The sequence below is a fragment of the Phyllostomus hastatus genome, unplaced genomic scaffold, assembly GCF_019186645.2.
Source record: "Phyllostomus hastatus isolate PE091 unplaced genomic scaffold, TTU_PhHast_1.1 phas_contig_150, whole genome shotgun sequence".
Taxonomy (NCBI): domain Eukaryota; kingdom Metazoa; phylum Chordata; class Mammalia; order Chiroptera; family Phyllostomidae; genus Phyllostomus; species Phyllostomus hastatus.
Genome location: NW_025333611.1, coordinates 16926455 through 16954240, shown reverse-complemented (window position 1 = coordinate 16954240; position 27786 = coordinate 16926455). Strand labels below are relative to the sequence as shown.

Genomic DNA, 27786 nt, shown 5'->3' with positions numbered 1-27786 from the left:
TGCCCAAGGCAGGGCCCCTTGGCCTCTCAGGCTGCCAGTGCATTCCAATGGATTCCTCGGTGGTCGTGAGCGCGCTGCCAGCCTTGAACTCGTGTTCACCTTGTGTCTTACGGAAGAAGTGGGAGCTACAGCCAAAGCCACAGAAAGAGACACCAGTCTGCCAGCTCAGACTCCAGGGTTTCCTGCGCTGGCATCGTGGGAAGAGGCCGCCAGGAAGATGGAGGCCACTTCAGTTTCTCACAGGAGGGCGGGCACAGCCCCTCACTGAACAGACTCCGCTGCTGGGGTGTCAAGTTCAACACGGGCCATGGGGGATCTGGGTCAGCCACGGAGCCCTGAGGATGGATGCTGGGGTGGGGGACACCATCTCGTGCCCCCACGGTGGCTGGTCTCTGGGCTGTTGGTTTTTCCCCAACCTGTGAGGTCAGGCGCTGGCAGTAGTAACGTTGTGAGTGCCAGTCTGGCCTAGATGTGTAATTACAAAACTAAAAGTGAGGTGTGGCCACATTGACTCACTCATCGGACAACTTTGTTTTCCATGCTTGGCACTGGTGCATCCCATCAGAAATGGTTCTGCCTAGAATGCCACCCTCTGTCAGGTGGGCAGGCACTTGAATGCCTTCCGTGGCCTCCACAACCTGGTGGGAACCCTGTGAGAGGCCACTGATCGCCCTGGTCTCGCCTGCACCGCTGGAGCTCCCAGAAGCCACAGGACTGTGAGTGTTGGAGAGAAAAAAGTGAACTAGCTGATGGAGTTAAAGGAAACCAGTTTATTTTCCATGCTTCCTCCTCTCACGTCCATTCTGCTGGAGGCAGAAGAGGGTAGGGCCCGGCCCCTCTGACGGGGCCCAGCCACCTGCCTGCCCCAGGGGGTGAGCGGACAGCCTCTTGTGCCCCTAGGCACCCTGCTGTACCTTCAAACTCTCAAGACCTTGAAGAGGGAAAGGTGTTCCATTCTTCTTTCTCCACGTTCCTCATTTCCTGCCCTTGTTAAGTATACTGAAGGTGGGCTAAGTGTAGGGAAAGGTTGTGGGTGTAGGCCAGCGGCCGTGGTAACGTAGAGCATCCATGCACTAGAGTTGTACTTCAAGCTAAGGGTATATACAGGTTGTCCTAGGGAGGGGCCGGGTGCACCAGTGCCGGGGGCGGGGGGGGGGGCGGGGGGCTGGGCAAGGCCTGGGAGGACTGCCTGGTAAACACCCAGTTGGCCTACTGGGCAGGTTCTCTGGGGTCCTAGGACTGATGGGTCCTTTTTGATGGTTCTGCCTGGAGACTCGGCCATATCAGGTGTGAAGTATTGCACAGAGCTACAGGGAGTGGTGACCTGGGTGTTCTAGAACCGCAAGTTCAGGAATGGACCCAAGTATGTATAAGAATTTAGTGCCTGACATATGGTGGCCTTTGGAGTGGTCTTCGGTGGTTCCTGGGAGCCACAGGGTCCCCAGCAGTGTCAGTGGCTGCTGAGGAAAAGTAAGTGAGGGGACTGCACCTGTGGTTTTTAGATAAGGTTCCTGGTACAATTTCGTTTGAAAAGTCACCCTTGCTAAAATCCTGAGTAAGTGGTGTGAAACTACAGGAACAGATGAGGATTTTGCCCTTTGTTCAGCCGTGTTTTTCTTGCCTTCTCATTGGAGGAAGAGGGTTCTAGCCTCAGGTCCTCCTTCTGAGACTCATTAGGGGCCTCAGTCAGGTGACCCCAAAGGTCAGCAACTGGGACCTTCCCTTCCATAGGTTTAAGGGCCCCCAGCTTAGCAGGTGTCCCGGGCTTGCCTCTGGTTCCCGGGGATGGCTGAAGGTATTGGCGTTCGGGCTGCGCCTCTCTGAGGTCTGCATTGCATCCAGGGAGGAGCGTCCACAATTGGTATTTTCCTTTCCCGAGATGGATGATTTTTGTTGGCCGTGGGTCCAAGATAACATGGGAGCATTGTCACTGACTCAGTGTGTGTGTGATGGGGGATGGGGTCTTGACCGCTGTGACTGCAGCCTGGGTGTTGGGGCCCCGGCCCGAGTTGGGTGTGAGAGAAGTTTTGGGGACAGGAAAGGGGTAAAGCGCTGTGTCCTGGTCCCCCCACACCCTGGCAGCAGAAGGGGCTCTCCCGAGCCATGTTGCCTGCATTGTGGCTGCTACATTTGTCGTTCTCTCCATCTTGCCTACACAAGGAGGGGTCCCTCTTAAGTGAACTTCGGGCCCCTTGAGGTATAACCAGGGCAGTTGGGAGAGCCTTTGCCTACATGTCCTGGAAACCGCCCCTCCCCCTGTCCTCGTGGTGCTGTCCTTAAAGAGTGTGTGGCTGAAGGAGGAAGTCCCTAGGTGTGATCTGGAGGCCTCAGGCCACCTTAGTAGTCTGCAGAGGGGACGGCCAGCATGGCCCCCGGGCCCTCTCACTCCATCTTCGGCGAGTCGGGGATGCTCTCAGAGAGCGGGGTGAGGCCTAGCAGGAGGGTGTGCCTCTCGTAGGCTTTGGTCTGCTTAAACAGGGTGTCCGTCCCATGGAGGTGGTCCAGCACGCCCAGCACCCCGTAGCACTGGTTGAACCTGGGGGAGAGAAGAGGGTGCTGGAGGCCCAGGTGCTAATCTCCACAATTCATTCGCGCCAGCCTCTCGCACATGTCTAAGCTCTCCTACTCCCCACCTTGCTGACCACCTGCATCAGAATAGCCCAGGGAGATGCTGCGCACACTCCCAGGGCACCTCCAGACTGAAAATCTGCCGTCTCCTTCTGGAAAGCTCTCTGACTGCAATGCACACAAGTCGGAGCCTCTGTCGGTTTGTTCCGATAGGCTCGGGGACCACTTGAATCAGAATCCCCTGGAACACCTATTAAAATGCAGGTTTCTGGGCTCTGCTCCTCCTTCCCTGGCCCCCAGATGCTTGGATTTAGCATGTGTAGAGTGAATCCCAGGACCCAGTGTTTGCGAAGCACATCTCAGGTGCTTCTGGTGCGGGAGGTTCACAGGCTCACTTAAGAGAGCCTGGAGGCTCTCAGTGCGCAAGTCCCTTTGAACTGCACACAGGATTTTTTTTTTTTTTAATCCTCACCTAAGGACATTTTTTCATTGCTTTGAGAAAGAGAGGAAGGGTGGGGAGAGAGAGAGAAGGCATCAGTGTGAAAGGGAAACATCTATCGTTTGTATGTGCCCTGACTGGGGATTGAACCCACAGCCTGGGTGTGTGCCTGACCAGGAATCAAACCTGCAAACTTTTGGTCGGAGGGACAATGCTCCAGCCAAGCAAGCCACACTGGCCAGGGTGGATTTTTATGTATGTGTACATTTTTCTGACAATACCCATAGCTTATATTGGATACTCAGAGGATCCAGGACCTAATAAAGGATAAAAACCCAGCTGCAGGAAGATCCAGTGTCAAAGAAGGAAAACAGCAAGGTGTCCTGGGGTCCAGCATGGCCATTGCTTTCCCCACCTCCAGACCTCTCCCTGCGCTAGCACCCACACTGAAACCGAGATAACAGCGTCTGCTAACGGAAGCTCCCGGAGTAAGGTGGAGGTTACTGCCCAGGGCCCACAGTGGAAAGGGGGGCCTTACTTGAGATGGTGATAGTCATGGAATTCCGGCGAAGGCAGGAAGGGCAGGTGGTAGCCACAGTGGGAGATGGTGGTGATGACGAGGGCCAGGGAAGACCACACGACGATGGAGGACAAGTGGGAACCCATCACTAGGGGGCCCACCACTGCCGGCAGCATGTTTGAGACCTGAAAGAGGGGGCTGTTGGAAGGCGTGCTCCAGGGAGGGCGAGGGGACCCAGCGGTGGGCCCCCTCTTCCCAGGGGTGGTACCAGGAAGACTTCCTTGAATCAGGTGTGATGAAGCCGAAAGAGTTTCAGGGCCGGGATTTGCTGGAATCGTTCACCTCTGTAACTTGGGACAAGTTATTAATGGTTTGCGCCTCAGCTTCCTCATCTGCAAAGTGAGGATTAAAATCGTTCTCGGGAAGATTAAATGAGATAGCGTGTTGGGTATCCAGCACGGCCCGGCCTATGCCCAGTCAGCAGTAGCGATAGCCCTTCGGTGGGGAGAAGGCAGGCTGGTTCTCTGCAGACCTCCGGGAGGGGGCGGGGCCTCTGCCCTCGGCCTCCAGGGAGGGCGGGGCTCTACTCACCACGTGCTCGATGGGGTGGGCGTAGAGGGAGATGACGCCTATGGGAGCTGTCCACTCGTGGTGTTTCTTATGGATTTTCTTGTACAGTTTTGGGTGGTGAAGGAGCCTGGAAAACGGTCAATAGTTAACAATCTGCCAGTCTCCCGCCCTCCACCCCCCAGAGCAGGAGAGACCAAAGGTAGGAATCGGGGTTACATTTACAGAGCAAGGCCGAAAACGCAGCCCTGCGTTTGAGTTCTGCCCTGCCTCTTCTGCATCATTTGGGGGCGGGCTACTTTGCCTCTCTCCACCTCAGGTGTATTAGCTGTAAAATGGGGATGAAGCCCAGAAAGGCTTCTCTTGGGAAATGAACGGGAAAAGCCCTGCTACCCACGCGTATGGAGAGGGCTCGCTCTTTTCTGGACGTTTTCCCGGTCGCCTCAAGCTGTCAGGTGTGGAACAGTCGTCTCCCTGTTAGCTACGTCGGAGGCTTTCGAGGCCAGGTGTGCTGGCCTGCGATTCTGAGGCCTCAGGCTCCTCACGAGGGGGAGGAGAGTGTGGGTCCAGCTGCGCTCGGGCGGGGCCCGCTCACCGGTGTGAGTAGTAGAACATGACCTCCTCGATCAGCGTGAACACTGCCAGCTCCAGGAGGAACCAGTGGAAGGTGGGCAGCTCTCGGCGGCAAGGGTCTCTCCGCAACTTGCAGATGGGGTAGAAGAGGACCATGATGGGGAAAGAGATCAGGACCTGGTTGGCCAGAACTGTGCGGATAGCCTGGCGGAGTTTCACAGGGTCCACCTGCCCGAGGGAAGGGAGGAAGGAGATGCACGAGGGCATGAGAAGGAGGTCTTTTCCGGAAACTGGTCTCCACTGTGACCTGCTCACAGGAAGCCCTCATTCGGAGTGGGTGGTAGGAGGAATGTCTGCCAGCAGCCCCTGCCTGCTGCCAGTCCTGGGGTGGAGCCATCTGCTAACGGCCCTGCCTTGGGAAACTCCGCTCTGGGCAGCCTCAGTCTCTGCCCCAGCCCGCAGTCTCCTTCCTGCTTCTGCAACTACCACTATCCTCCCCATTTCTCTGGCCAAGCCCTTGGGGGCCTCCAGGGTACTTGGAGAAGACTATCAACTCTCAGCTTGATATCCTTATTCAGACTTTTAACCCTTCCTCACCTGGAGAACCTTGACCGTAATCAGATGCAGAGATGAAGGTCATCTGCCTCCTGATGGGGCCTAGCCTCACTGGATGGGGCCTGGAGCACAGCAGCAAGTGAGCCAGGTAGCTGCCCGTCTGGCCTCCCAAATTCCCGTGACCTGGTTTTCCTGGTTTTGACCGTGTGGCTGTCAAATGGGGACCTGCCTGAGCTTTCTCTCTAGGGTCACTGTGGAGAGCTGGCCCCAAATGCCCACAGTACAGCTAGCATTTCCCTGAGAATCAGTAATCCCTTGACCACTCCCTTCAGCAGAGCACCAGGGGGCCCGGGAACAGCCCCATAATCACTGGTGACTTCCTGGTCAGGAGGGGTTTCTCCCCGAGGTGAGCCTGGGTTCAAGGTGGTCCTCAGGCCTGAAGCTTTCTTCCTCTTTCTCCAACTCGGGTTTATTTTAGGAGATGCAGGCTGAAGGATTTAGGGTGAAATGTTATGATGTCTGGGACTTCCAAATGCTTGAGCAAAAAATGACAGAGGCATAGATGTTTATATTTTTATATATTGATAATGTAAAATGTTTGAAGTGGGTGGATCTAGGTGCTGTGTAAAAGTGATTACCATACTACTTTTTCAACTTCTGTGTGTGTGTGTTTCCAGGTGTTCAGAATTACAAACTGGTGGGGAAGAAAGGGTGGACAGAGGATGGAAAACTGTAGACAAAGAGCTTTGCTGCGAAGAGGAGCAAAAATAGGAGTGGTATCGAGCGTGGGAGATGAAGTCGAGGGTGTTTGTGTGGTTGTCACATGTTTTCACAATCCAGAGAGGAATGATGTAGGAGAGGAAGGAAAAAGGGATACATTGAAAGAGAAGCGAGAATGGCCGGAACAATTTCCTGGCGGAACCGAGAGGTGCAGGGCTGTGGCGTGCAGCGCGCGGAGGGACGGCTGCAGTTGGAACAAGGAGAGCTCGCCTGCTGTATCAGGTGGGAAGGCAGAGCATGCGGTGGGCGTCTGGAAACGCTCCCCTGCTTGCTCCGCTTTACTTAGGGAAGAGGAAGCAAGGCCACCCTGCTCCAGGAGGTTGGGGGAGGCAGTGTGGGAGATGTGAGGAAAGAGGAGAGGTGGGAACTAGCTATCCAGGAGAGTTAACAGACCAGGGACGGATCTTACGAATGCCTGCAGCATTCAGATCCCATGTGAGGATCTGTTTCCAGTGTCTTAGGGAAGGGATCAGGCCCTTCTGGAATCGGCCGGAAGCTAAATGGCCTCCAGGGCTTCCTTCTTAGTTGTGTCTACCTGGCAATGCACACAGGGTAGGAACACTGGACCTGGAGTCAGGTGAGACGATCCCCGGCTCTCTTTCCTGGTGACAGTCTGACTTTGAGCTAGTCACTGGTCCTTTCTGAACTTCGGCCTCTGCAAAGTGTGACACCTTCCCTGTGTGGCTCTGCAATCACTGTAGGCTGGGAAAGTGTCGCTGTGTTGGGTGATATTCTTGAGAGCTGAGGTGGCCTCATGGCTAACAGCATGAGCCTTGGCGTCTGAAAGGTTGCGTGTGAATCGTGGTTCTGCCCGTGTTGGATCTGAAAGCCTCCGTTTTCTCGTCTGAACCATGAAGGTTGTTGTTATGGTGCTTGCCTGGAAGATGTGAGCATCTAGTCAACAGTGCCTGGTAAGGAGACCCCCATGGTCTGACAGGTGAAGGGCTCTCAGTGGCCAAGCATTGGCTTGGGCACTTAGGTTCCTGTCTATGCTGCCAAGCTGGACCTGGAGGAAGCCCCCTGGCTGGCAGGCAGCTCTTGTCCTAGGTGAGGAGGACAGTGAGCCAGGCCAACAGCTCTGGTTCAAGAAGGGGCTTTCTGAAAGCCTGGCTCAAGGACACTCCTTCCCACCCATTCCGCTTTCTGGAGTGCTGGGCGGGGGGAGAGCACCCTGCAAGCTGAGGTGATCCACCTGGCACCTGGGCAGATCATTAAGAGATGATCATCTCCTCTGGGAAAGAAGCCAGGGTGTGATTTGGGTGGAGCTGGGCAAAGAACCTGGGTTGAAGAGTCAGCTGCTTCCTTGCTGAGTAAGAAAAGGCTCCTGGGCCCTGGTTGGTGTGGCTCGGTGGATTGAGGGCCAGACTGCGAACCAGAGGGTCGCCAATTCGATTCCCAGTCAGGGCACATGCCTGGATTGTGGGCCAGGTCCCCAGTAGGGGGTGCAGGAGAGGCAACCACACATTGATGTTTCTCCCCCTCTCTTTCTCCCTCCCTTCTCCTCTCTCTAAAATAAATACAGTCTTTAAAAAGGAGAGAAGAAAAGGCTCCTGGCTGTTGCCAGAGCACTGAGCAGCTATCTTGTGGGTGCTGTGTGAGTAGATGTGTGTGCTGGCCTTCTCTCCCTGTCTGGGCCAGTTCCTTGTAAAAAGGGGCTGGGCCTTGTTTATCCTGGGTAAAATAAACACTGCTGGTTGAACTGAATAATTGGGAAGGAGGACCTGCTTGAAAAACAACCACTACCTACACATTCAGAATCCACATTTCCCAATCTATGGTGACAGGGTCGGCCACTCGTGAGGGCTGTTCTTCGTGGTTTCACCACCCCGCCCACCACGGCTTTCCCTGCTCCTGTGGCTGAGGGCCTAGCTGCCTGCAGGGACAGCGTGGGGCGGGCCTTCAGACGACCAGAACAGCAGTCTCAATGGCTGGCTCTGAGATTTGGGCCAAACTATCTCCTCTCTCTGACCTTCTACCTTGGGGGAGCCTTGTACACCCTAACTTGGCTCGCCCTGGCCATAGCCAGCGGTGAGAATTTTTGAGAGTGTGGCTTCAGTGCCTGCTTTCTGGGCCCTGGCCAGGAGGAGCTGCAGCAGCTCTTACCGGCTCGTTCTTGCCAGCCTGAATCCGGTAGCGTGAGATGAAGTTGGGTTTCCCAGTTGTGTCGACCACCAGCAGAAGCCCATTGAGGCCCCAGAAGAATATAAGGGGCACGTGGGTGATACCTAGGGTTGGGGAGCAGAGGGGATGGTCAGGTGACTTCAGGTGCTCACCACACAGGTGTTAACCAACCTCATGCTTGACAGTGACCTGGGCAACATTGTAGACAGTCCCTGGCCACAGAAGTCTCAGTGCTTGAGGCCAGGGGACCTACCTGTGGTCTGGAGTGACACACTAGCTTAGGGAAACTTGAACAGGTCATTACTTAAGGAGTATCTTTACTTATTTTCTTAGTCATAATACAGGAACAACAACCTAGGTGGTTAAAGACAAAAAAAAAAGTAGATGCTCTAAACTATAAATCAATGTAGGTTGGCATTTGGGAGTCTGTGCCCCTCGAACCCTTTGAATTTCCAAGGAAAGGAGAAGCAAAGGAAGCACAGTATGGTTCAGAATGAGCAGAGGACTAGGAGTCCACCAGGGGCCTAATCCCTGTTACCCTGCTAACTGAGCAGTGCGACCTCGGGCATCCGGATGTCCCACGGACTTCTGGGTCAGACAGCCTCCTGGACAGCCGTGGTCCAGACTAGTGTGTTCACGGCTGTGAGCAGTCTGCGGCACAGACGCCTGCTTGCCCTTGCTAGACTCAGCCTTTCCCAGGCTCAACCCTAGAACTTGGTTTTCTCAGAACTCATGAGAACAGGATGGCCACATCTCCCAGTTCGCCCAGGACAGTTTTGAATGACCTCTGTCCCTCCAGCATAATTAATAACACATCACTTACTATGATCACAGAACATTTGAACAGCCTAAATGTCCACTAGTAGGAAAAAGACTACATTGGAATGGAACGGGCAGCTTGAAATGTTAAGTAAATTTATATCAATTGACATAGAAAGATGTCTACAATCTAGCTAATGAAAAAAAAAAAAGCTTTAAAAAATGTGGTGTCTTGCCCTGACTGCTGTGGCTCTGTTGGTGGGCATCTTCCCACAAAACACAAGTTCGCCGGTTCAATTCCTGGTCAGGGCACGTGCCTGGGTTGCGGTTTCAGTCCCTGGTTGGGGTGCATATGATTGATATTCCTCACGTGGATGTTTCTCTCCCTCTCTGCCTCCCTCCCCTCCCCCACCTCTGAAAATAAATAAAATCTTAAAAAAATAAAAATGAAAAAGGTGATGTTGTAAATTCAACCATGTATTGAATATATAAGACATTAATAATATATTTAAGAGTGGTTACTTCTTGGATATGGGAGAATGGGTGACTTTTTACCTTCTTTATGGTTATATGATTTGTCTGATTTTTATTTTAACAATGAGCATCTATTTACAGACTTTTTTATAAGGGTGGCTGCCTACTTGGAAATCTAAGGGCTCCTTGAGGAATACAGACTGAAAACCACAAGTGATAACCTTGAACTTTCTTTTAACTCTAACATTTCCCATTGCACATATTTTTTGTCTGATATTTGCTTATTGCCGAGGTAATAAGGAGTATTCTCATCACTGTAACAGAAACACGTAAAATGCTTTCCCACATTTTCCCCTTATACATTTGCAATCTGCACTGTTCTTTTCGATGACTGCAGAAGATTCCTTTGAACCAGTCCTACTTAGTGTTCAGCCCATTTTCAGATTGTCCTTCCGGCTGAAAACAGGGGACGTTCTATTTATACTTTTGTTTTGTGACAACTGACCCTTTTTTAAAATCCCCCCTTCTAGACCATGATGTAGTTTTTTTGTGGGGTAGACAAACATTTTATCTTAAACACCCCTATACCTTCCATACAAACTCAGCACGGAGCAGCAACACTAATAACTATTGTTTGAGTGAATGAGGACACTCACTCGTGTAGATTAGGTGGTTATAAATAGCTGCAGTGGCTTTTCCACTACATTTCCTCAGGCTAGTTTCGAGCCATTCACACTGTCAGTCAATATTTGAGTGGCCACTTGCTGTCCAGCCTCCTAGAGCTACATGGCGCCAAGGACACAGCCTCGCGTGCCGTGGAGCTTGCTGTCTGCACTTGTGGGCCCCACACCCGAAAGCCGGCTCGTTGCTCTAAACATGCCTTCGTGTTCACACAAACTATTTCTTTTTTCATTTTTCTATTTTTTAGGGAAGGGAGGTCTCCATTTCTCCACTTCTTCTGTTTGATATCCTTAGACATCCATTCCAGGTTACCCACAAGCTTAGACTCTCGGGGCTTACCACCACCCTCAACTTGAAGTCCTTATTCCTCGTAAGAGTGTGCTCATGAGTCCCAAAGCAGAGCACAAAACAACAGAACAGGAAGGAAACTATAGTCAGGTGCTCCACCCCCAGGGCTGGGGGTCGAGGAGGCTCACTTAGCATGTAGAGGATCCACTCCTTCCCTTCAAATGCGAACAGCAGCCTCTCCCACTGAGCTTGCCAGAAGTGGCCAGAAGCACCCCAAAATCTCTGAAGATGCCTTAGAAGAAAAAACAGCACTCAGGTTTCTGGGTGAAAACAGGTGGGTGCTCTGACCCTAGACCACCACCCTACTGCCCTCAGGTCCTGAATTAAAGCTGACCCCACAGACTCACCATGTGACTGAGTTCCAGAAGGCCACAAGCAGGAGAAGGCCGGAGCCCAGGATGAAAGCTGTCCTCCGCATGGAGCCCCAGATGTGTCCCTCCTGGGAGGACAGGGAAAGATCAGGTCCCAGCGAGCCTGTCGTCCCACACAGTGCACTCTCTGCGGAGGCTGACAGGAGTGGTGTGCAATCGGGGTTCAACGGCACCAGCACTGAACATCTGCCGACCTTTCCCCAGCTCCTGCAGGCAGCTTATCAAGAACTCTGTGGCTGTTTACAGGTGTGTTTATGATGTCAGAGCTCGAGCTTGGCCAAGGGAACAGACCAGCCCGGCTGCGGAGAGACTATCTGGCGATTCTGTCCCCTAGAGAAGGCCGGGCGAGCCTTCCAGCAGCTGTGGGGTTTTGTCACCAGTCCTTTTGTTGAACAGAGATGCCCATTATGTACACACTGGAGTCACCTGGGAGCTTTTTAAAAATTCAGATATTCAGGCCCTTCCCCAATCCAATTACACAAGAGTCTCGGGTGGAGCCTGAGCCTCTGGGTTTTTAAAAGCTCGCAGGCTCATTGCAAGGCTGAGACCGCCGTCACAGAAGGATCTGCAGAACCCTTAGTGAGGACCCGGGGACTTCCCTGCACCCATGAGCCAGGTCCGTTTCCCCATCCCCATCACCTGCTCATTCGCCCTTGAAGAAAAAGTATATGAACATATGTTCTGACTTTTAATAATTCCTCTGCCTTCCAGCAAGACCGGCCAAGGCTGCCAGCCGGGCAGGGTGATAAGCAGTTCCAGAGGCCAAGCGCAGACCACTGGTGGTCACTGGTAGCTGCTGAGAGGCCCCCCAGAGCCTAAAGCAGAGGTCACTGCAAGCCTGATGCTTGCACAAGACGGTCCCAGGCGTGGAGAGGGAGAACACTGGCTGCCAGGTGAGTCACCGATTTCTACAGCGCCACCGACAGGAATCACTAACCTCTCCTACATCCCCTGTTTCTAAACCTGATGGGGGAGACCTGGAGCTGCCCGGCCCTGTGCCCCTGCAGCGTACCCAGTAAACTGGGCCACGTCCAAAGGGACCGAACAGGACACTGTGTTTCAACCCAGACCTTTGAGATCTGAGGGAGCAGATTGTTTTGATTGACTCATTCAGAGCCACCTGAGTCTGCACTGAATCATTTCTCCTCAGCTCACCCACCCCACCTTCCATCAAGAGACAGAAGAGAAGCAGGTCATTTTCCATGGCCGGTGAGAAGTTGTTGACGGGCTTGCACTCCTCGGGGTCTTGAGCTCTGGCAATGAGCTTCTCTCTCCCTCCCTGTCTGCCTCTCCCTCCTTGGGGTCTGGACCCACGGGACCAGAGGAACTTGTTCTGTGACACAGGCCATTCCAAACTCACCCCCAAGCTTGTCAGACCGGTTAGCCTGGGCTTCTGCGGTTACTCCTTTTTTGGAATTCAGAGGACCTGAATTCCAAAATTCCCTTTACGTGAATTTTCCAAACTCGCTAGGAATTTTTCATTTGAGTTTTTTAAAAATTGTTTTTATTGATGGATTTTTTGAAAGAAAGAGGAATATTGATTTGTTGTTCCACTTCTCTATGCATTCATTGGTTGACTCTTGTATGTGCCCTGACCGGGGCTCGAACCCTCAAACCTGGTGTATCGGGACAACTCTCTAACTAACTGCGCTACCCGATAAGGGCTCATTTGAGTTTAATCAAGTCAAGATTAAGTTATAAACCTCAGTTTCATGCCCTGACCAGTATGTTTGGAGTGTCATCCTGTAACCGAAAGGTTGTGGGTTTGATTCCCGGTCAGGCGCACACCTGGGCTGTAGGTTCCATCCCTGGTCTGGGCGTGCATGGGGAGCAGTGAATTGATGCTTCTCTCTCGCATCAATATTTCTTTCTCTCATTTCCTCTCTCTCTAAAAGCAATGGCAAAAATGTCCCTGGGGGAGGATTAAAAAAAATAAACACCTGACTTTCACATTTAAGATTAGATATTTTTTCAGGGGTTGTGGGGTTTTCGGTCCCCAGCAGCCCAAGTGAAGGGAGTAGAAAGAGAACACAGATCTCTGTGGACGGTGGAAGCGAGCTGGGGTCCAGAGCTGGTTCCCACCCCAGTGTCCAGGCTCCGGTGGGCCCCTCGTGTCCCCAGAGCAGTTCTAGAGAGGGGTGGCTCTGAAGGCCTGAGGCGTGGGGCATGGGGCACTTCAAGGGTCAAGAGGCAACGGTAGGGTAGCTGTCAGCAGGCTGCTCCCTTGTGCAGGAGAAGGGCTTTGCTCGTTAAGTGCTCTCAGCTCAGCCACGGAAATGGGCTCATGGCCCATGTACCGGTTACCCCTAAACCTTGGGAGAGACGTCAGGCATGCCACAAGCACAGGCACGGAGAGAGCCACGGGCTGCATCCTTACCAGCTGGATGGGTGGGATTTACCTGCTCTGGCTTCTCATCACGGAGCTGACTTCCCGCTTCTCCCTTCATCTGAAATAAGAAAGCACAGGTGAGTCTGGATGTCATTTCCCATGCAACCAAGGACACAGGGAATGGAGAAGGTCAAGGAGAATGGCTAGCAGTGACTTTTTAATGCTTGCTACTCATGGGCAATCTAAAAAGTTGCTGTGGGCGTCAGTCATAGGAATCGGGGGGGTCGACAGTGGGACTTGGTCTGCCTGGAACGGGCTTCCTCAGACACGCGCTGCGACAAACGCTTCCTTTGGAACAGCCTCACGCTCTGGCCCAGTATGGCTCTGTCGCATCCAGAAGAAATCGCTGTCGCCTGAACTGTCCCCCAACTGCCAACGACCTATGGATTGTCATTCTCGTGCTATAGTATTTTTCATTTCAAAACCGAATGAAAACCCTCGGCGTCCTCTCCCGTGCGCACTCCTGCTCGTGTGTTCGCTCTCTTCTCAGCAGGCTCTCCGTCTACGGTTTTCCATTCTCCCCAGCCCCTCTCTCCCCCTGCCATTTTGTAATTATGAACGATCGTAAACACACACACAAAAGCTGAAAAAGTAGGACAAAAAATTTAAGGGTCAGAAATCAAGTAGTCTTAAAGATATTTTTTTAAGTATGTTTATTGATTTTAGAGAGGAGGAGAGACAGAACATTGACGTGAGAGAGAAACGTTGACCAGCTGCCCTGACGTGTACCCTAACCAGGGATCGAACCCTCAAACCAGGCGTGTGGTCTGACCGGGAATCAAACCCCCAGTTTTTGGTGTAGGGGATGACGCTCCAGTCAACCAGCCAGCACTCAAACAGTCTTGATATATAGCTACAAATGGTTAGAAGAAATAATGCATGAGACAACAAAAAAGGATGAAAATACTTAGTAGCCCGAACACGACATATGCAAAATCGAGGTGAAACTTTAAAATACTCCCGACGGACACAAATGTGGACTGGAACGAACAGAATGACCCGCCACATCCTTGGATGGGAAGACGCAGCTTCATAAAGCCACCAGTTTCTCCTACAGTAACTTAGAAATTAAAAGTTGTCTCAATATAGACACAGGTTGGTTTGTTATTGCTCCTGGAACCAGACAAACTGATTCTAAAATTTATGTGGAGAAACAAATAAGCAAGAACAGGCAGCAAAACACCAGAAAGGAAAAAGAACAGTGGAGAGGAAGGGGACCAGGGGTAGTAGGTCCAGCAGCTATAAAACCATATCGTAAAGCTTTTCAAAAGACACATTTACTCTCTTCTCATCATGTTACTAAAGAGTTATTGCTGTGAGATAAAGGAATGATTTAGCCAGGACTTAAACAGTTGTTCTAACTGGAGGGCGTTCAATTTTATATTCTTTGTCATTAACTGTGGGTTGGTTTACATACAAAGATCAAGGTTTTTCTGAAAACAATCAGCAGATCTGTGGAGCAGCCAATAGATATAAATGCCACAAATGAACCTCCTTTAAAAATGCAGCCTAACGACAATCAGCTAGAAGGAGAAGCATTTGTCGTGTGTTTGAGATCTCCTTGTGTAGGCACAACAGAATAAACCTTTCTGGGAGTCTTTAATAAAACCGATAGTTAATGAGTAGAGAAACTAAGGTTTGCTCGTTTTTATTTTTTAATGTGATGTTGCTGAGTTTCCCTAGTTACATAAAGAAAATGATACACACACACACACACAAAATTATTTTTTAATTTAAGGAATCCAAACAGTAGTCATTATGCTACTAGGTAACAATTCCAATATTAAAAAGGGATGAACACAGATTAAAAACCAATTGCATCTCTACTTAGACAGCAAAATAAACAAAAAGCACCAAAAGTCATTGTCTAATATATATGCTAAAAGAAATGTTTTTTGGCTATGTAAACATATTAAGTGTACTCTTCCCAGCTTTTATTTTTATGCAACACAAGTCAGTGCATACAGCAATAAATTACTTTGAATGAAAAAGTAAAAACCTTTATTCTAAGTAGATTCCATAGCACTTTAGAACTAGAATTTTGATCTAAGTTTGGGGGAGATATTTCATTTACAACAAGCTAATTCGTTACTATCAAGGACAATCATATGTCCCTCACACTTACACACATACTCCGTAGAACTGTGAAGTGTGATAAGGCGGAAACTTTCTGGAATTTCCCCATGCATTTGGAAAGCGCCGAAAGCCCAGTGAAAGCACTGAGAACAGGTGAGCACACGGGTAGGAGCCGCGTGCTGACCGCCTTTCGGCTGCCGTGCTTCCGTATGTGCAAAGTGGGGTTCGGAAACACCAGTTCCCTGCATCACGCCGATCACGAAGATGGGTGCCATCTCTGACGGTTCATCCTGCTCCTGTGCCCACAACGCCTGTCTGACCCCGTGGTGGCCCCGTTCTGAGGTCAAGGCCAGTGCACCAGCCATCTCCTGAAGCAGCATATCCTGTGGGTTTTGTGGCAGTGTTAGGGTTGTGTCTGCATTGTGTCTTCCATCTCTTGTGTGTGAACATCGAGTGTTTCAGACTGGTGCCCAAATTTGCCCTTGGAGTCGGAAACCCTTGGTCCAGGTTCGTACCCCTCAGTGTAGCATCCACAGTGTAGCATCTGACATCCCCCTACTGCCCAGCCCTGATTCTCAAGGAATTCATTGCTTGATTTGTCTGATGGTCTGATGGTCTGCATCTTCAGTGTGTATTCTGGCGACTTCTGTGTGCCCTTCTGATTGACCTTTTAAGTCTTGGCCTTTTTCAGTTCCTTCTTTATCACATTTCACAGCACTCATATGAAGTGTTTTGGCAACAAAGGTACAGTGTTTCTCTGTGCTTGAAACATGCCACAACTTTTCTGGGAAGCTGACAGCCTGGGGCAGTGGCTGGGTTTGGTGGGGAGGGTGTTTGAGTTGGCAGCCAGCTGGACTCTGTTGAGTATTCTGCTACCTGTTTTATTGTAAAGAATTAGTAAATGATGCCCTGGCTGGTGTGGCTCAGTGGATTGGGTGCCAGCCTGTGAACCTCGAGGTCACTGGTTCAATTCCCCGTCGGGGCACATGCCTGGGTTGCAGGCCAGGCCCCCAGTTGGGGTGTGTGAGAGGCAACCACACATTGATGTTTCTCTCCCTTTTTCTCTCCTTTCCCCTGTCTAAAACTAAATAAATAAAATCTTAAAAAAAAAAAAAAAAGAATAAATGAAAGGGCAGGGCTAGCCTATGTAGGCACTTATATAACAGATTGGAAAGTCCAGAAAATAAATGATAGGCTTAAGACATAAATGGGAGTTTATTATACGATACAAAGAAACCGATATTGTTGGAATGTCAATCGGCCAGATGCTGAACCTCCCCCGTAAAGAGAAATGTGAATCGAAACGACAAGGCAGTGTTATTTCTCACCCATCAGCGCGGCAAACATCCAAAATCTTGACCACATGCTCTGCTGGCAAAGCTAAGCGGACTTTAAAATTGTATTTGTTCTTTCTTTTTAAACATATCTTTCTTGATATATAGTTCACATACCATACAATTTACCTATTTAAAGCATACATGTCAAAGGCTTCTAGAACATTCACAGGGCTGTGCAACCACCACACCCACTGATTTCAGAATATCGTCATTACCCACAGGAGAAACCCTGCACTGCTCAGCCATCCTCTCCCACCCCCACTCTGGCCCCAGGCAGCTGTCAGTCCACTCTGTGTCTGTGGGCCTGCCTGTTCTGTTCCGGACGTCGCACAGCAGTGGGATCACGCCGTTGGTGGTTCTTCCTGACTGGCTTCTTTCACGGAGCCTCATGTTGTCAACACTCATACGTGTGCTTGCATGTATTGGGACTTCATTCTTTTTATTGCCAGGTAACATTCCCTTATGTGGATAGACCATATTTTGTTTATCCATTCATCTGCTGATGGACTTTTGGGTTGTTTTCACTTTGTGACTAATATAAAAAATGCTATGAGCATTCATGCATAAGTTCATGTGTGGACATATTTTTAAATTCCTCTATAATATATGCCTAGGAGTGGAATTGCTAGGGCACATGATAACTATATTTAACCTTTTGAGGACGGACCTACAAAACTGTTTTCCAAGTGGTTGCATCAGTTTATACCCCCAATTGACATGTGTGAGCATTCCAATTTTCTTCCCTCCTCGCCTATTAAATAGCATCATACCCTGGCTGAAGAGGAGCATGACAGACCAGCCGGTTCTGCCATGTGACCAGGGTGAAGGAGCCAAGGTGACCTGCTGCCCGAGTGATGGGAAATACCCCTGCTCCACGTCTAGGACAACAGCGTTACTTAGTGGTCTGGGGTGATACGGGTTCCAAAGAATTCTCCTTTTATTTATTTATTTTTTTAAAGATTTTATTTATTTATTTTTAGAGAGGGGAGGGAGAGAGAGAGATATCAATGTGCAGTTGCGGGGGGCTGTGGTCTGCAACCCAGGCATGTGCCCTGACTGGGAATCCAACCTGCAATGCTTTGGTTTGCAGCCTGCGCTCAATCCACTGAGCTACGCCAGCCAGGGCTCAGAATTCTCCTTTTAAATAGCGATTTTCTCTTCATTGTCCAGAGCATCTCCGGTTGGCCCAGTCCAGGGTTTGGTCCCTGTCATCATGGTGGTTAAGGCCCCATTCAGAGAAGCCACCCTTCTTTGCACAGCAATAGGATTGTGGGATGAGGCAGGTAATTTCTTTTTGTTTTTTGTTTTTAATTTTTAAAAACCCTGTCCTGAGGATACATTTATTGATTTGAGAGAGAGACACACACACACATCAGTCTGTTACCTCCCACATGTGCCCCGAGTGGGGGTCAAACCTGCAACCTAGTTATGTGCCCTGACCAAGAATCGATCCCACAACCTTTTGGTGCACAGAACAGGACACTCCAACTGAGTCGCCTGGCCAGGGCAAGGCAGGTCATTTGCAGTGTGCCTGCTGCCTGGAGTCCCCAAAAGCACAGATCATTAAGCATGAGGAAGGTAGTGGTATTGGGTCCCTTTCTTTGGGGAGAGCCTGGCAAGGGTCTTAACAACAAGGAAGCAAGTGTTAGAGGAAATGCCACAAGCTGGGAAAGACTCGGAGAGCAAACCGTTTGCAGGCGGGTGGAGCCTTGGCACCACCACGATTTCCCTCCTCAGTGCTTCTTGGGAAGAGTGAAAGGTTCTGTCGACCCTGTTAAGATGCTGAGGTCAGCATCCTCTTTGGGAGGTGAACTGAGGGGATTGTTTGTCCGTCTGTCTGTCTGCCTTTTAAGTTTCCAGGACTCTTTCTGAGATGCCATGCCATAGGAATGTCACTTACAAGTCAAAGTCTCCTTTCTAGCCTTTCCCCAGTGTCTTATCCTCACTGCTATCTGTGCTAAGAGCTTGCGAAGCAAATGACATTTGCTCTTTGATCTCTCCGAAGCTCACCCGATCCTTCCCAGAACATTTATGAAGAACTTACTCTGTGGAGGAGCCCTGGAGATGCAGAGAGAAGGGAGAAACTCTGTCTGGACACATACACTCATCATGCCAAAATCCACATAGCAAGCACTGGGCTAGAGGTCTGGGCCAGAGCTAAGAAAATCCCGAGCAGGGGAGGAGACCGGGCACACCCAGGCCATCCTCTGAGGAGGACAGTGTGCAGGCTTCCTCTGTGCTCACGGACACACGGTCTGCAACCTCAGCACTGAGCGTTCCCTCCCAGACCGGGTTTCGGCTCGTCCAAGGAAGGCTGGGTTTTCGTTCGACCATGCTTTCCTCTTTTTCTTGTTTTAAAACAAGACAGATGTAGAAAATCTGCCACATGAATATAAACTCTACCATTGAAGATATTCCTTACACCATTGTTTAGTTCCCCCAAAGAAATAGTGCACTTTTTATGAGGATGCAGATGACAAATTCCTATGAAGAAATGAGTGCACCAAAGTTTTTCTCTTTGGAAGAAGCGGCATGCTTTCTCGTGGAATGCGAAAAAGAAATAGTCAGTTTGTTCCTGCCCCCACCCTTTTTGCTTTGGCTGCCAGTAAACTCAGAGTTAAATTTAATGCTCAGTTATACTTCTTGGGATTTTTTTTCTATTATGTAATTCTGTGTATTAAAAATGATGTACAAGGATATTCATTGTGAAAAATTTTTTTTTGTTTTGTTTTCTTTATCCTCACTCAAGGACATTTTTTCATTGCTTTTAGAGCAAGAGGATGGGCGAGAGAGAAACATTGATAGGTTGCCTCCCATAGGCACCCAAACTAGGAATCGTAAGGGGACTAAACCTGCAACCCAAGCATGTACTCTGATGAGGAATTGAACCTGCAACCTTTTGGTTATGAGACAACATTCCAACCAGCTGAGCCACCCAGCCAAGGCATAGTGCAATTGTTTTTAATGGTTAAAGATTGGAAGCAACTTAAATTCCAGCAAAAAGGATTGCTTAGCCCTGGCTGGTATGGCTCAGTGGATTGAGCACTGGCCTGCGAACCAGAGATCACCAGTTTGATTCCCAGTCAGGGCACATGCTTGGGTTGCGAGCCAGGCCTCGATTTAGGGGCAAGCAAGAGGCAACCGATCCATGTATCTCTCACACATCAATGTTTCTCTCCCTCTCTTTCTCCCTCCCTTCCCCTCTCTCTAAAAGTAAATAAATTTTTTAAAAAAGAATTTTAAAAAAGAGAGGATTGCTTAAACAAATCACATTACATTCAGTAATGCAACATTCTGTAGCCATTAAAGAAATTAGGCAGTTTTGTGCGTATTGGCCAGAAGTATTAAGTGAAAAAAGCAATGCGTGGAACATTTGCAACTGTGCATGTGTGTATTTGCATGCTGTTTATGTGTGAATAAAATAATGTGTAACATTAGACTGGCATTGGAAAGATGTCTATGAAGCTGGTTATGATGGTGGCTTCCGGTGAGCTGAACTGGGCAGCTCAGGGCCAGGACAGAAGGGGGGCCATCTTTTCACTGCGTGCTTTTTTTTCTGTTGTGAATTCCGTGCCACGAGTATATTTTACCTACTCAGAAGATTACAGACACATTTAAACATTTTACAACAAATTCAGTGCCCACTCACAGGAAGCATTTTACTGAAGAGTCACAGAGTAATCTGCTGTCCCTTTACTCTAAATCAGATTAATTTCCACTCCTGACAGGCTTTGAGAAGTCTTTGTCTCTCTTGAATTTGTATGCCAACTTTTCCATGTTCATTTTTCAGGGTGGAAAGATCCCTGGCTCTCATTAGATTGTTAAAGGTAACAATGATAATTAAGAACTCGTGCCCTCAGATAAAGTGCTTCTCAGATAAGGTCAAGTGAAAGGAGTTTATCATCACCAAGCCCTTATTTTATGAAATGTTAAAGGGACTTATCTAAGAAAAAGAAGATAAAAAACATGTATAGTAAAATGACAGCAAACTCACAAGTATTAACAACCACACCTAAAACAAAAACAAAAACTAAGCAAACAACTAGAACAGGAACAGAAACACAGAAATGGAGATCACATGGACGGTTAGCAACAAGGGAGTGGGAGGAGGAGAGAGGGGGGAAAGGTACAGAGAATAAGTAGCATAGATGGTAGGGAGAAAATAGACAGGGAGAGGATAAGAATAGTATGGGAAATGTAGAAACTAAAGAATTTATGACACATGGACATGAACTAAAGGAAGGGAATGTAGGTGGGAGGGGCTGTGCAGGGTGGAGGGGAGTGAAGGGGGGAAATGGGACAACTGTAGTAGCATAATCAATAAAATATATTAAAAAAAGAACTGGTGCCCTGTTTCCTTTCCTCCTTCCTTCCTTCTTTCCTTCCTTCCTTCCTTCTTTCCATCCTCCCTTCCTCCTCTTCCCCTCCTTCCCTTCCTTTTCCTCTTCCTCCTCCTTTTTTTGTTAACACTTTTACATGGTCCGAAGGCAAAGCGATAGCAGGGAAGCACCTTGTTCTTTCCCTTACCGATCACCAGCTCCTCCACCCCATGAAAGCAGTATGAGAGATAATTGTTAAGTGCCTCAAGGTTTCTAATAAGCTTTTACTTATTTGAAACTGTTCTGTATATACCCTTTTATCGGAAGCTATCTCAAATTCTTTTGAGATGGAGGCTAGGGATAAAGTAAGTATAAATGAACAAACCCAGATATTAAAATTAAGAACAAAACCTAAGAGAAAGTAGGTCGATACAAGTACAACAGACTTTGACCTTGAGAGGAGGCAGCTCTGGTTGATTTCAAAAGGCACGGTGCTGACGCCCATTGTACCCATGTTATGAAAACTGAGTGTTGCTGAGACTGAGTGATTAAAGGCTGATAGATAAACTTGACCTTGGGACCCTCTGCTTCATGTAAACCTTCTGGCCAAAGTGAGAGTGACTCTTTATCTTTTGATGGTGGAGGGTTCATTTGGCTGCAGGAGTCACAGCACTTATCTGTTGACATCTGATTTCGGTAGAAGCAACCAAGTATTTCCTAACCTGCCTGTTTGTTCTTTGGCTAAGCCAATAGCCCATATGCTATCTCCTAAGATCCTTATCTAGGCAGCAGGCTCTTCTAAGCTACTCAGTCCTACCATTCTGCTAAATATTTTATGCCTAAGCAGCTTGTTTTCTGTACGTCCCTACCTGTCTGCAGACATGTTTTTACTTTTAAGTGAACAGAGTCCGTCAGAAAGATTCTAGGGAAGCCCCATGGTGGGCAGATGTGCCTTCACTTAGCGAAACTCCTTAACATTCTTTGCTAATAATGGTAGTGCTCAAGTTGGAAGTTTTGGCAGACTATCCCTGGATGGGTAGCTCAGTTGATTAGCGCATCCTTCTGATACACCAAGGTTGTGGGTTCGATCCCCAGGCAGGGCACATACAAGAAACACCCAATAAATGCATAAGTAAGTGTAACAACAAATCAATGTTTCTCTCTGTCAAAAAAATTGGCAAACAAAATTAACAATGATTAAATATTGAATATGTTAAAGTACTATAACCATCATATTTTGATTGTGCTTCCTCTATCTCTACCTTTTGAAGTCTCTCATCTAAAAACTGGAAGTTGTTTTAAGCTCATCTATTCCAATGCCCCCATTTTCCATCTAAAGAAATGGAGGCCTAAAGATACTCAATATTCAACTTCAAATTGCATGGCTATTTACTGGCAAACTTGAATTCAGCGCTCATTATACCACCTGAGTCTGCAAAAAGTGTAGAATGTGCTGATGTTGGTGAATGCAGAGTAGGCATCACGATTGTAACGGGACACAAAAGAATGAGATCAGCCTCTGTTTGCCATGAACAGTGGATTAGATATTGTGTCTGTGTGTGTTTTCAATACCAAAGGAAACATAGAATATCCTCGCCCAAGAATGTATTTATTAATGTGAGATAGAGAGAGACAGACAGACACCTATGTGAGATAGAAACATTGATTGGTTGCCTTCCGTGTACACCCAGACCGGGGATCAAACCTACAACCTGTTGTTATACAGGACAAAGCCCCAACCAACCGAGCCATTGGCCAGGGCAAAACATGTTTTTCTAAAATATTAATCATCCTTTCAAGAAACATTCCTTTTGTGCTAGATACATTGCTATACTCAAGGAATACAAAGATAAATAAGACATGCTTCCTGTTCTAGTTAATAAAGAATTACTATATAACTTTGATTTTTCCAAATGAGAAAGTATATAGGAGGAGATTATGAAATAGAATTTATGATGAGAATGTATTCAGGGAAGAGAAAGAAATGAATGCATTGTAAGTAAGTATTCTGATACTTTGTAACAATGAGTTGATTCCTCCTTAAAGGGAATTTGATATGTATTATGAAATTATTCAAATTAGATACTTTTTAGTGTGTTTTTTTCAAAAGCAGCCGATTCTCCCAATCTAGGTTAATGACACCGTGACGTTACAGCTGATGTTCATGACCTCGAGGATCTGAATACAGGACAGGGGATGGAAGCGAGGGTGGGGGGAGTGGAGAGAATTTAATGTTACGTTTTATTGTCTGTGGCCAGATTCTTTCAGATTCCAGGTTCCTGGATATCCAACATGGTTGAAGGATATTCCCCTTTTATAGGTATAAGATTCATAATCTTTATGTGAATGTGCAAGGTTTATTTGTAAACCTCTTGTAAAATTATGACAATTATTTACTTTTAGAGGAGAGGGAAAAAAAGAGCTTGTGGAGCATCTGGTCTACTGCTTCTTCTTTACAGCCAAGGAGATAGAGCCAACAAAGCATAACTGACTTGTTCCAAACGCCACACACTTCCTTGCAAAATCCAGGCTTCCTAACCCTTTGCCTACTGTCACATGTGTTTTTGGAATAGTGCAATTCTATTTCATCAGTGGGAAATGACCCAGGTAAAGGGCTAATGACATGGACTGAAGCTTCTGGTATTCAGGCTGTTTGTATCTTTAGCAAAGGCCGAGCAATCTGCTTATGGGGCCTCAGAGACAGACCTGAAATGCAGTGACACAGCTGAAAGACTGGTGAGGAGGGGTCTGAGGAGCTGCTATGACCAAGGTCTGTGCCTCAGTGAGACTTTTAAGGAAAAAGGTATTCGTCCGAGAAGATGAAATGCATGAAGGGAAAGGTTAAAGCCTCTGGGACAAAAACAACTCCCTCTGGGCAGTTTTAGCCATGCTCCCTTTCGCTGCTGCCCTGTACTTGAACCCTGGAGTACAGCCCCACTGGACTGCAGGCCCCAGAGGCTGAAAGCCTGCCCATCTTGTTTACTTTAGCTGTAGCAGCAAACACAAGTCTGGCACGTCGCAGATACCCAGGAAGCATTTGCCGAACAAGTAAAAGAAGGGGAAATGAATAAAAAGCATTATTTTTTGCCCTCAGAATGCATCCAGCATTTGCTGTTGAACACCTTAGCACTTTTCCGTATACTAACAGCTTCCCGGTCTAAGGTCAAACGTTGCTGCTCGCAGCACTTCTGTTTCACCCAGTAGAATGGAATCTTTCTATCCTGAGCAGAGAAATTTAGCTGGAGTTGCACATGAGTGGTGAAGCAGACCACAAGTCTGTCTGTTCCTTGTCTAGCTTGTCTTGCTTGTCGTGAGCTCCAAAGGGCCTGGGTGAGAACCCCAAACCCTGGGCCTATTGTTCACTCCCATCGGCACACCGACTGTATGCATCTCACCCAGTAAACTTTGTTGAGCCTGGATAACAGAACTGGCTCGTCCTGAACTCCACAGTGTCTGACAAAAGCCAGGCTTCCTAAACACTTTGCCTCGGCCTACGTGTGTTTTTGGATCAGCACAAATAAGTAGCACCTGCCATAGGTACTACCAGGCCACTAGCAATTCCAAAACCAGAGCCATTGTTGATAATCTCAGTATGTTGCATCAGAACAGCTTTGGCATGGGCCTTGACTGTTGTGGCTCAGTGGACTGAGTGCTGGCCTGGGTTGTGGGTTCGATTCCCAGTCAGGCTATATGCCTGGGTTGTGGGCCAGGTTCCCAGGTGGGGGCATGTCAGAGGCAACAGATTGATGTATCCCTTACCTTCTCTTTCTCCTTCCCTTTCTCTCTCTCTCTAAAAATAAAGAAGTAAAAAATTTTTTTTAAAATAAAACCAGCTTTGACATGGTTCTCTAGCTCCTAGCCCACACATCTATCTTGGGCTTTACATTTTAAGACTTGTAATTGGCCCCATCGCTTTCCAAGTGGCTTTGGCAGGTGAGAGAGGAGCAATTAGACCACAGCTGCTTCCTGCTAGTTTCTTCCAGTTAGATTTTCCTCTTTTGAGTTCTGACTCGGGAGTTTCTCCTACACATGGTTTTGAAGCCAGACCCAAGTCTGTAGGACAGAATCACCTGCCAACTGCTACCAAACAAGACTTCAGTGGAGGTACGTGGTACAAATAGAGGCAGAGGATGCAGGCGTCAGTGACAGGCACACAGGGTACTCTGTGCACTGAGAAAACGCCCTAGTAGCCAGCCACGTGCGAAAGAATGAAACTGGATGACTGCCTGTCAGCCAGACTGAAAAATGAACTCCAAATGGATTAAAGACTTGAATGTAAAGCCTGAAACCATAAAATACATGGAAGAAAACATAAATGCTGGGTTTCTGGACATCAGTCTTAACGATGTTTCTGTGAATTTAATTCCAATGGCAAGGGAAACTAAAGCCAAAATAAACAAATGGGACTGGTCAAACTAAAAAGCTTCTGTGCAACAAAGGAAACCATCAGCAAAATGCAAAGGGAACCTCCTGAATGGGAGAAGATGTTTGCAACCTTATACCCAATAAGCAGTTAATACCCAAAATATATAAAAAACTCAAATATCTTAACAACAACAACAACAAAAACCAATTAAAAATGGGCAAGGGCTCTACACTGGCATTTTTCCAAAGAAGACATGCAGGTGGGCAACGGGCACATGGAAAGATGCTCAACATCACTGATCATTAGGGAAACGTAAGTCAAAACCACAGTGAGATATCACCTCACACCTGCTGGAATGGCTATCCTCAAAAAAGACAAGAAGTAACGAATGTTGGTGACGATGAGGAGAAAAGAGACTCTTGTACACTGTTGGTGGGATTGTAGATTAGTGCAGCCACTGTGGAAACCAGTAGGAGGGTTCCTCAAACTGCCCTAAGACCCAGCTATTTCTCTTCCGGGTATTTATCTGAAGAACATGAAGTACTAATTCAAAAATATGTATGTAGCCCTGTCTGGTGTTGCTCAGTGGACTGAGCTGCGAATCAGGGGGTTGTGGGTTCAATTCCCAGTCAGGGCACATGCCTGGGTTGCGGGCCAGGTCCCCAATGGGGAGCACATGAGAAGCAACCACACTTTGATGTTTCTCTTTCTCTCTTTCTCCCTCCCTCTCTCTCTAAAAATAAATAAAATCTTTTAAAAAAGTGATCAATTTAAATATATATATATATATATATATATATGTATACATACATACCTATATTCATTGCAGCATTATTCACAATAGTCAAGAAAAGGAGGCCCTGGCTGGGAAGCTCAGTGGGTTAGAGCATCATCCCTTTACACCAAGGTTGTGGGCTCAATCCCTGATCAGGTCACATGCAAGAATCAACCAGTGCATGCATACTTAAGTGGAACAACAAATTGATGTTTCTCTCTCTCAAATCAATTAAAAAAAAAAATATGGGAATAACCCAAGTGTCCATTGACAACTAAATGGATAAAGAAAAGTGTGGTATATATACAATAGAATATTACTCAGCCATAAAAAAGTGAAATCCTGCCATTTATTTATTTATTTAAAGGTTTTATTTATTTATTTTTAGAGAGAGGGGATGGGAAGGAGAAAGAGATGGGGAGAGAAATATCAATGTGTGGTTGCCTCTTGTGTGCCCCCCACTGGGGATCTGGCCTGCATCCCAGGCTTGTGCCCTGACTGGGAATCAAACATTTGGTTCGCAGGCCAGTGCTCAGTCCACTGACCCACACACCAGCCAGGGCTAAATCCTGCTGTTTATGACAACATGAATTAATGTTTATGACATTAATACCTCAAAGGTATTATACTAAGTAAGTCAGGTGGAAAAAGATAAACACCATATGATTTCACTCATGTGTGGGATATAAAAACAGAAACAAATGAGCAAACGACAACAAAATAACCAAAAATCAAACTTACAGATAACAGATCAGTGGCTACCAGAGGGGAACAGGGGTGGAGGGAGGGCGAAACAGGTAAAGGGTCTGGACTGCATCGTGATGGAAGGAAGCTAGACTTCAGGGAGTGAGCATGACATAGCACATACATGTGGTGAATTATCATGCTGTACACCTGAAACTTACATAGTGTTATAAACCAATCTTACCTCAATTTAAACATTTTAGAATTAATTAAGAAAGAAGGAAGCTAGGGAGAAGGAAGAAAACATCCTGGGACATTGTTCAGATCTCACCTGTACTGAAAGTAGAGAGGACAAGGAGGTGGCAGAGGTGAGAAGAATGTACTTTGCCTTTCTTTAAATGAACTTGAACTGGTCTTGACCTTGGCAAACAGCTTCCCTCCCCAGCAGCTCCCGCTTACCTCTGCAGTAGGCTGCTTTCCAGCTCCTCCAAGGTCCTGGCCACAGCTCAAGGTTGCTGTTTCTTCCCCTTCGGCCCCTATTTCGTAGGTGGCTGTCGCCTAATCCTATTGTGCCCTGCTGTCGCTACTGGAGTGGGTCAAGAGGCTGGCCACAGAGATCGAGTTACACAGCAGCCCAATGGCTTGAGCCAGGCACGTGACGCAAGAAAAAAGTGTGGGTTTGTGTGGGCTGGAGACAAAAAACGCCCTTCTTGCCAAAGAACATCATCTCCTTTAAGCCCAGAGGAAACAGGACGTTCAGGCAGGAGCCTGAAAGAGCGTATTTGGCTAAACTCTGGGCTTTTTATTATTATTATTTTCTTTTTAAACTTCTTTCATCCCAGCTAAAGAAAGTGTTGCTGTCCCATAGGAGGCAGGTTCAATAAGAGATGTGGGTATCAGATAATGCGGCAAGCACAAGGCAGGCAGTCCAAGTGGATGCAAAGGTTACTCGGACCAGAGGACTCTTTTTATTGCTGCTGTTGCTGCGGAGGGCAGGCAAGGGAGAAGAGGTGCATCTGCTAATGTTAGTGAGTCTAGGAAGGGACACCTATAGAGGTGAAGTGTCCATGTTGATTGAAACAAG

General features: G+C 47.9%; 1 protein-coding gene and 1 long non-coding RNA gene across 2 annotated transcripts; one reads left to right on the top strand and one right to left on the bottom strand.

Annotated features, from left to right (window-relative positions):
• Nucleotides 1–750: 750 nt before the first annotated feature.
• Nucleotides 751–27326, bottom strand: FAXDC2 (fatty acid hydroxylase domain containing 2). The gene is made up of 9 exons (XM_045820719.1): nt 27162–27326; nt 13156–13203; nt 10733–10824; nt 10514–10617; nt 8106–8227; nt 4690–4895; nt 4119–4224; nt 3546–3712; nt 751–2536 (listed from the first exon to the last, which is right to left on the bottom strand). Exons 2-9 carry the CDS (start codon nt 13201–13203, stop codon nt 2383–2385), a joined length of 999 nt encoding a protein of 332 aa, XP_045676675.1. The 5' UTR covers nt 27162–27326; the 3' UTR covers nt 751–2382.
• On the top strand, nt 10831–19255 carry LOC123807151. Its single transcript, XR_006783593.1, has 3 exons — nt 10831–11372; nt 11468–11649; nt 18564–19255. It is a non-coding gene; the product is annotated as an uncharacterized LOC123807151 (long non-coding RNA).
• Nucleotides 27327–27786: the final 460 nt, after the last annotated feature.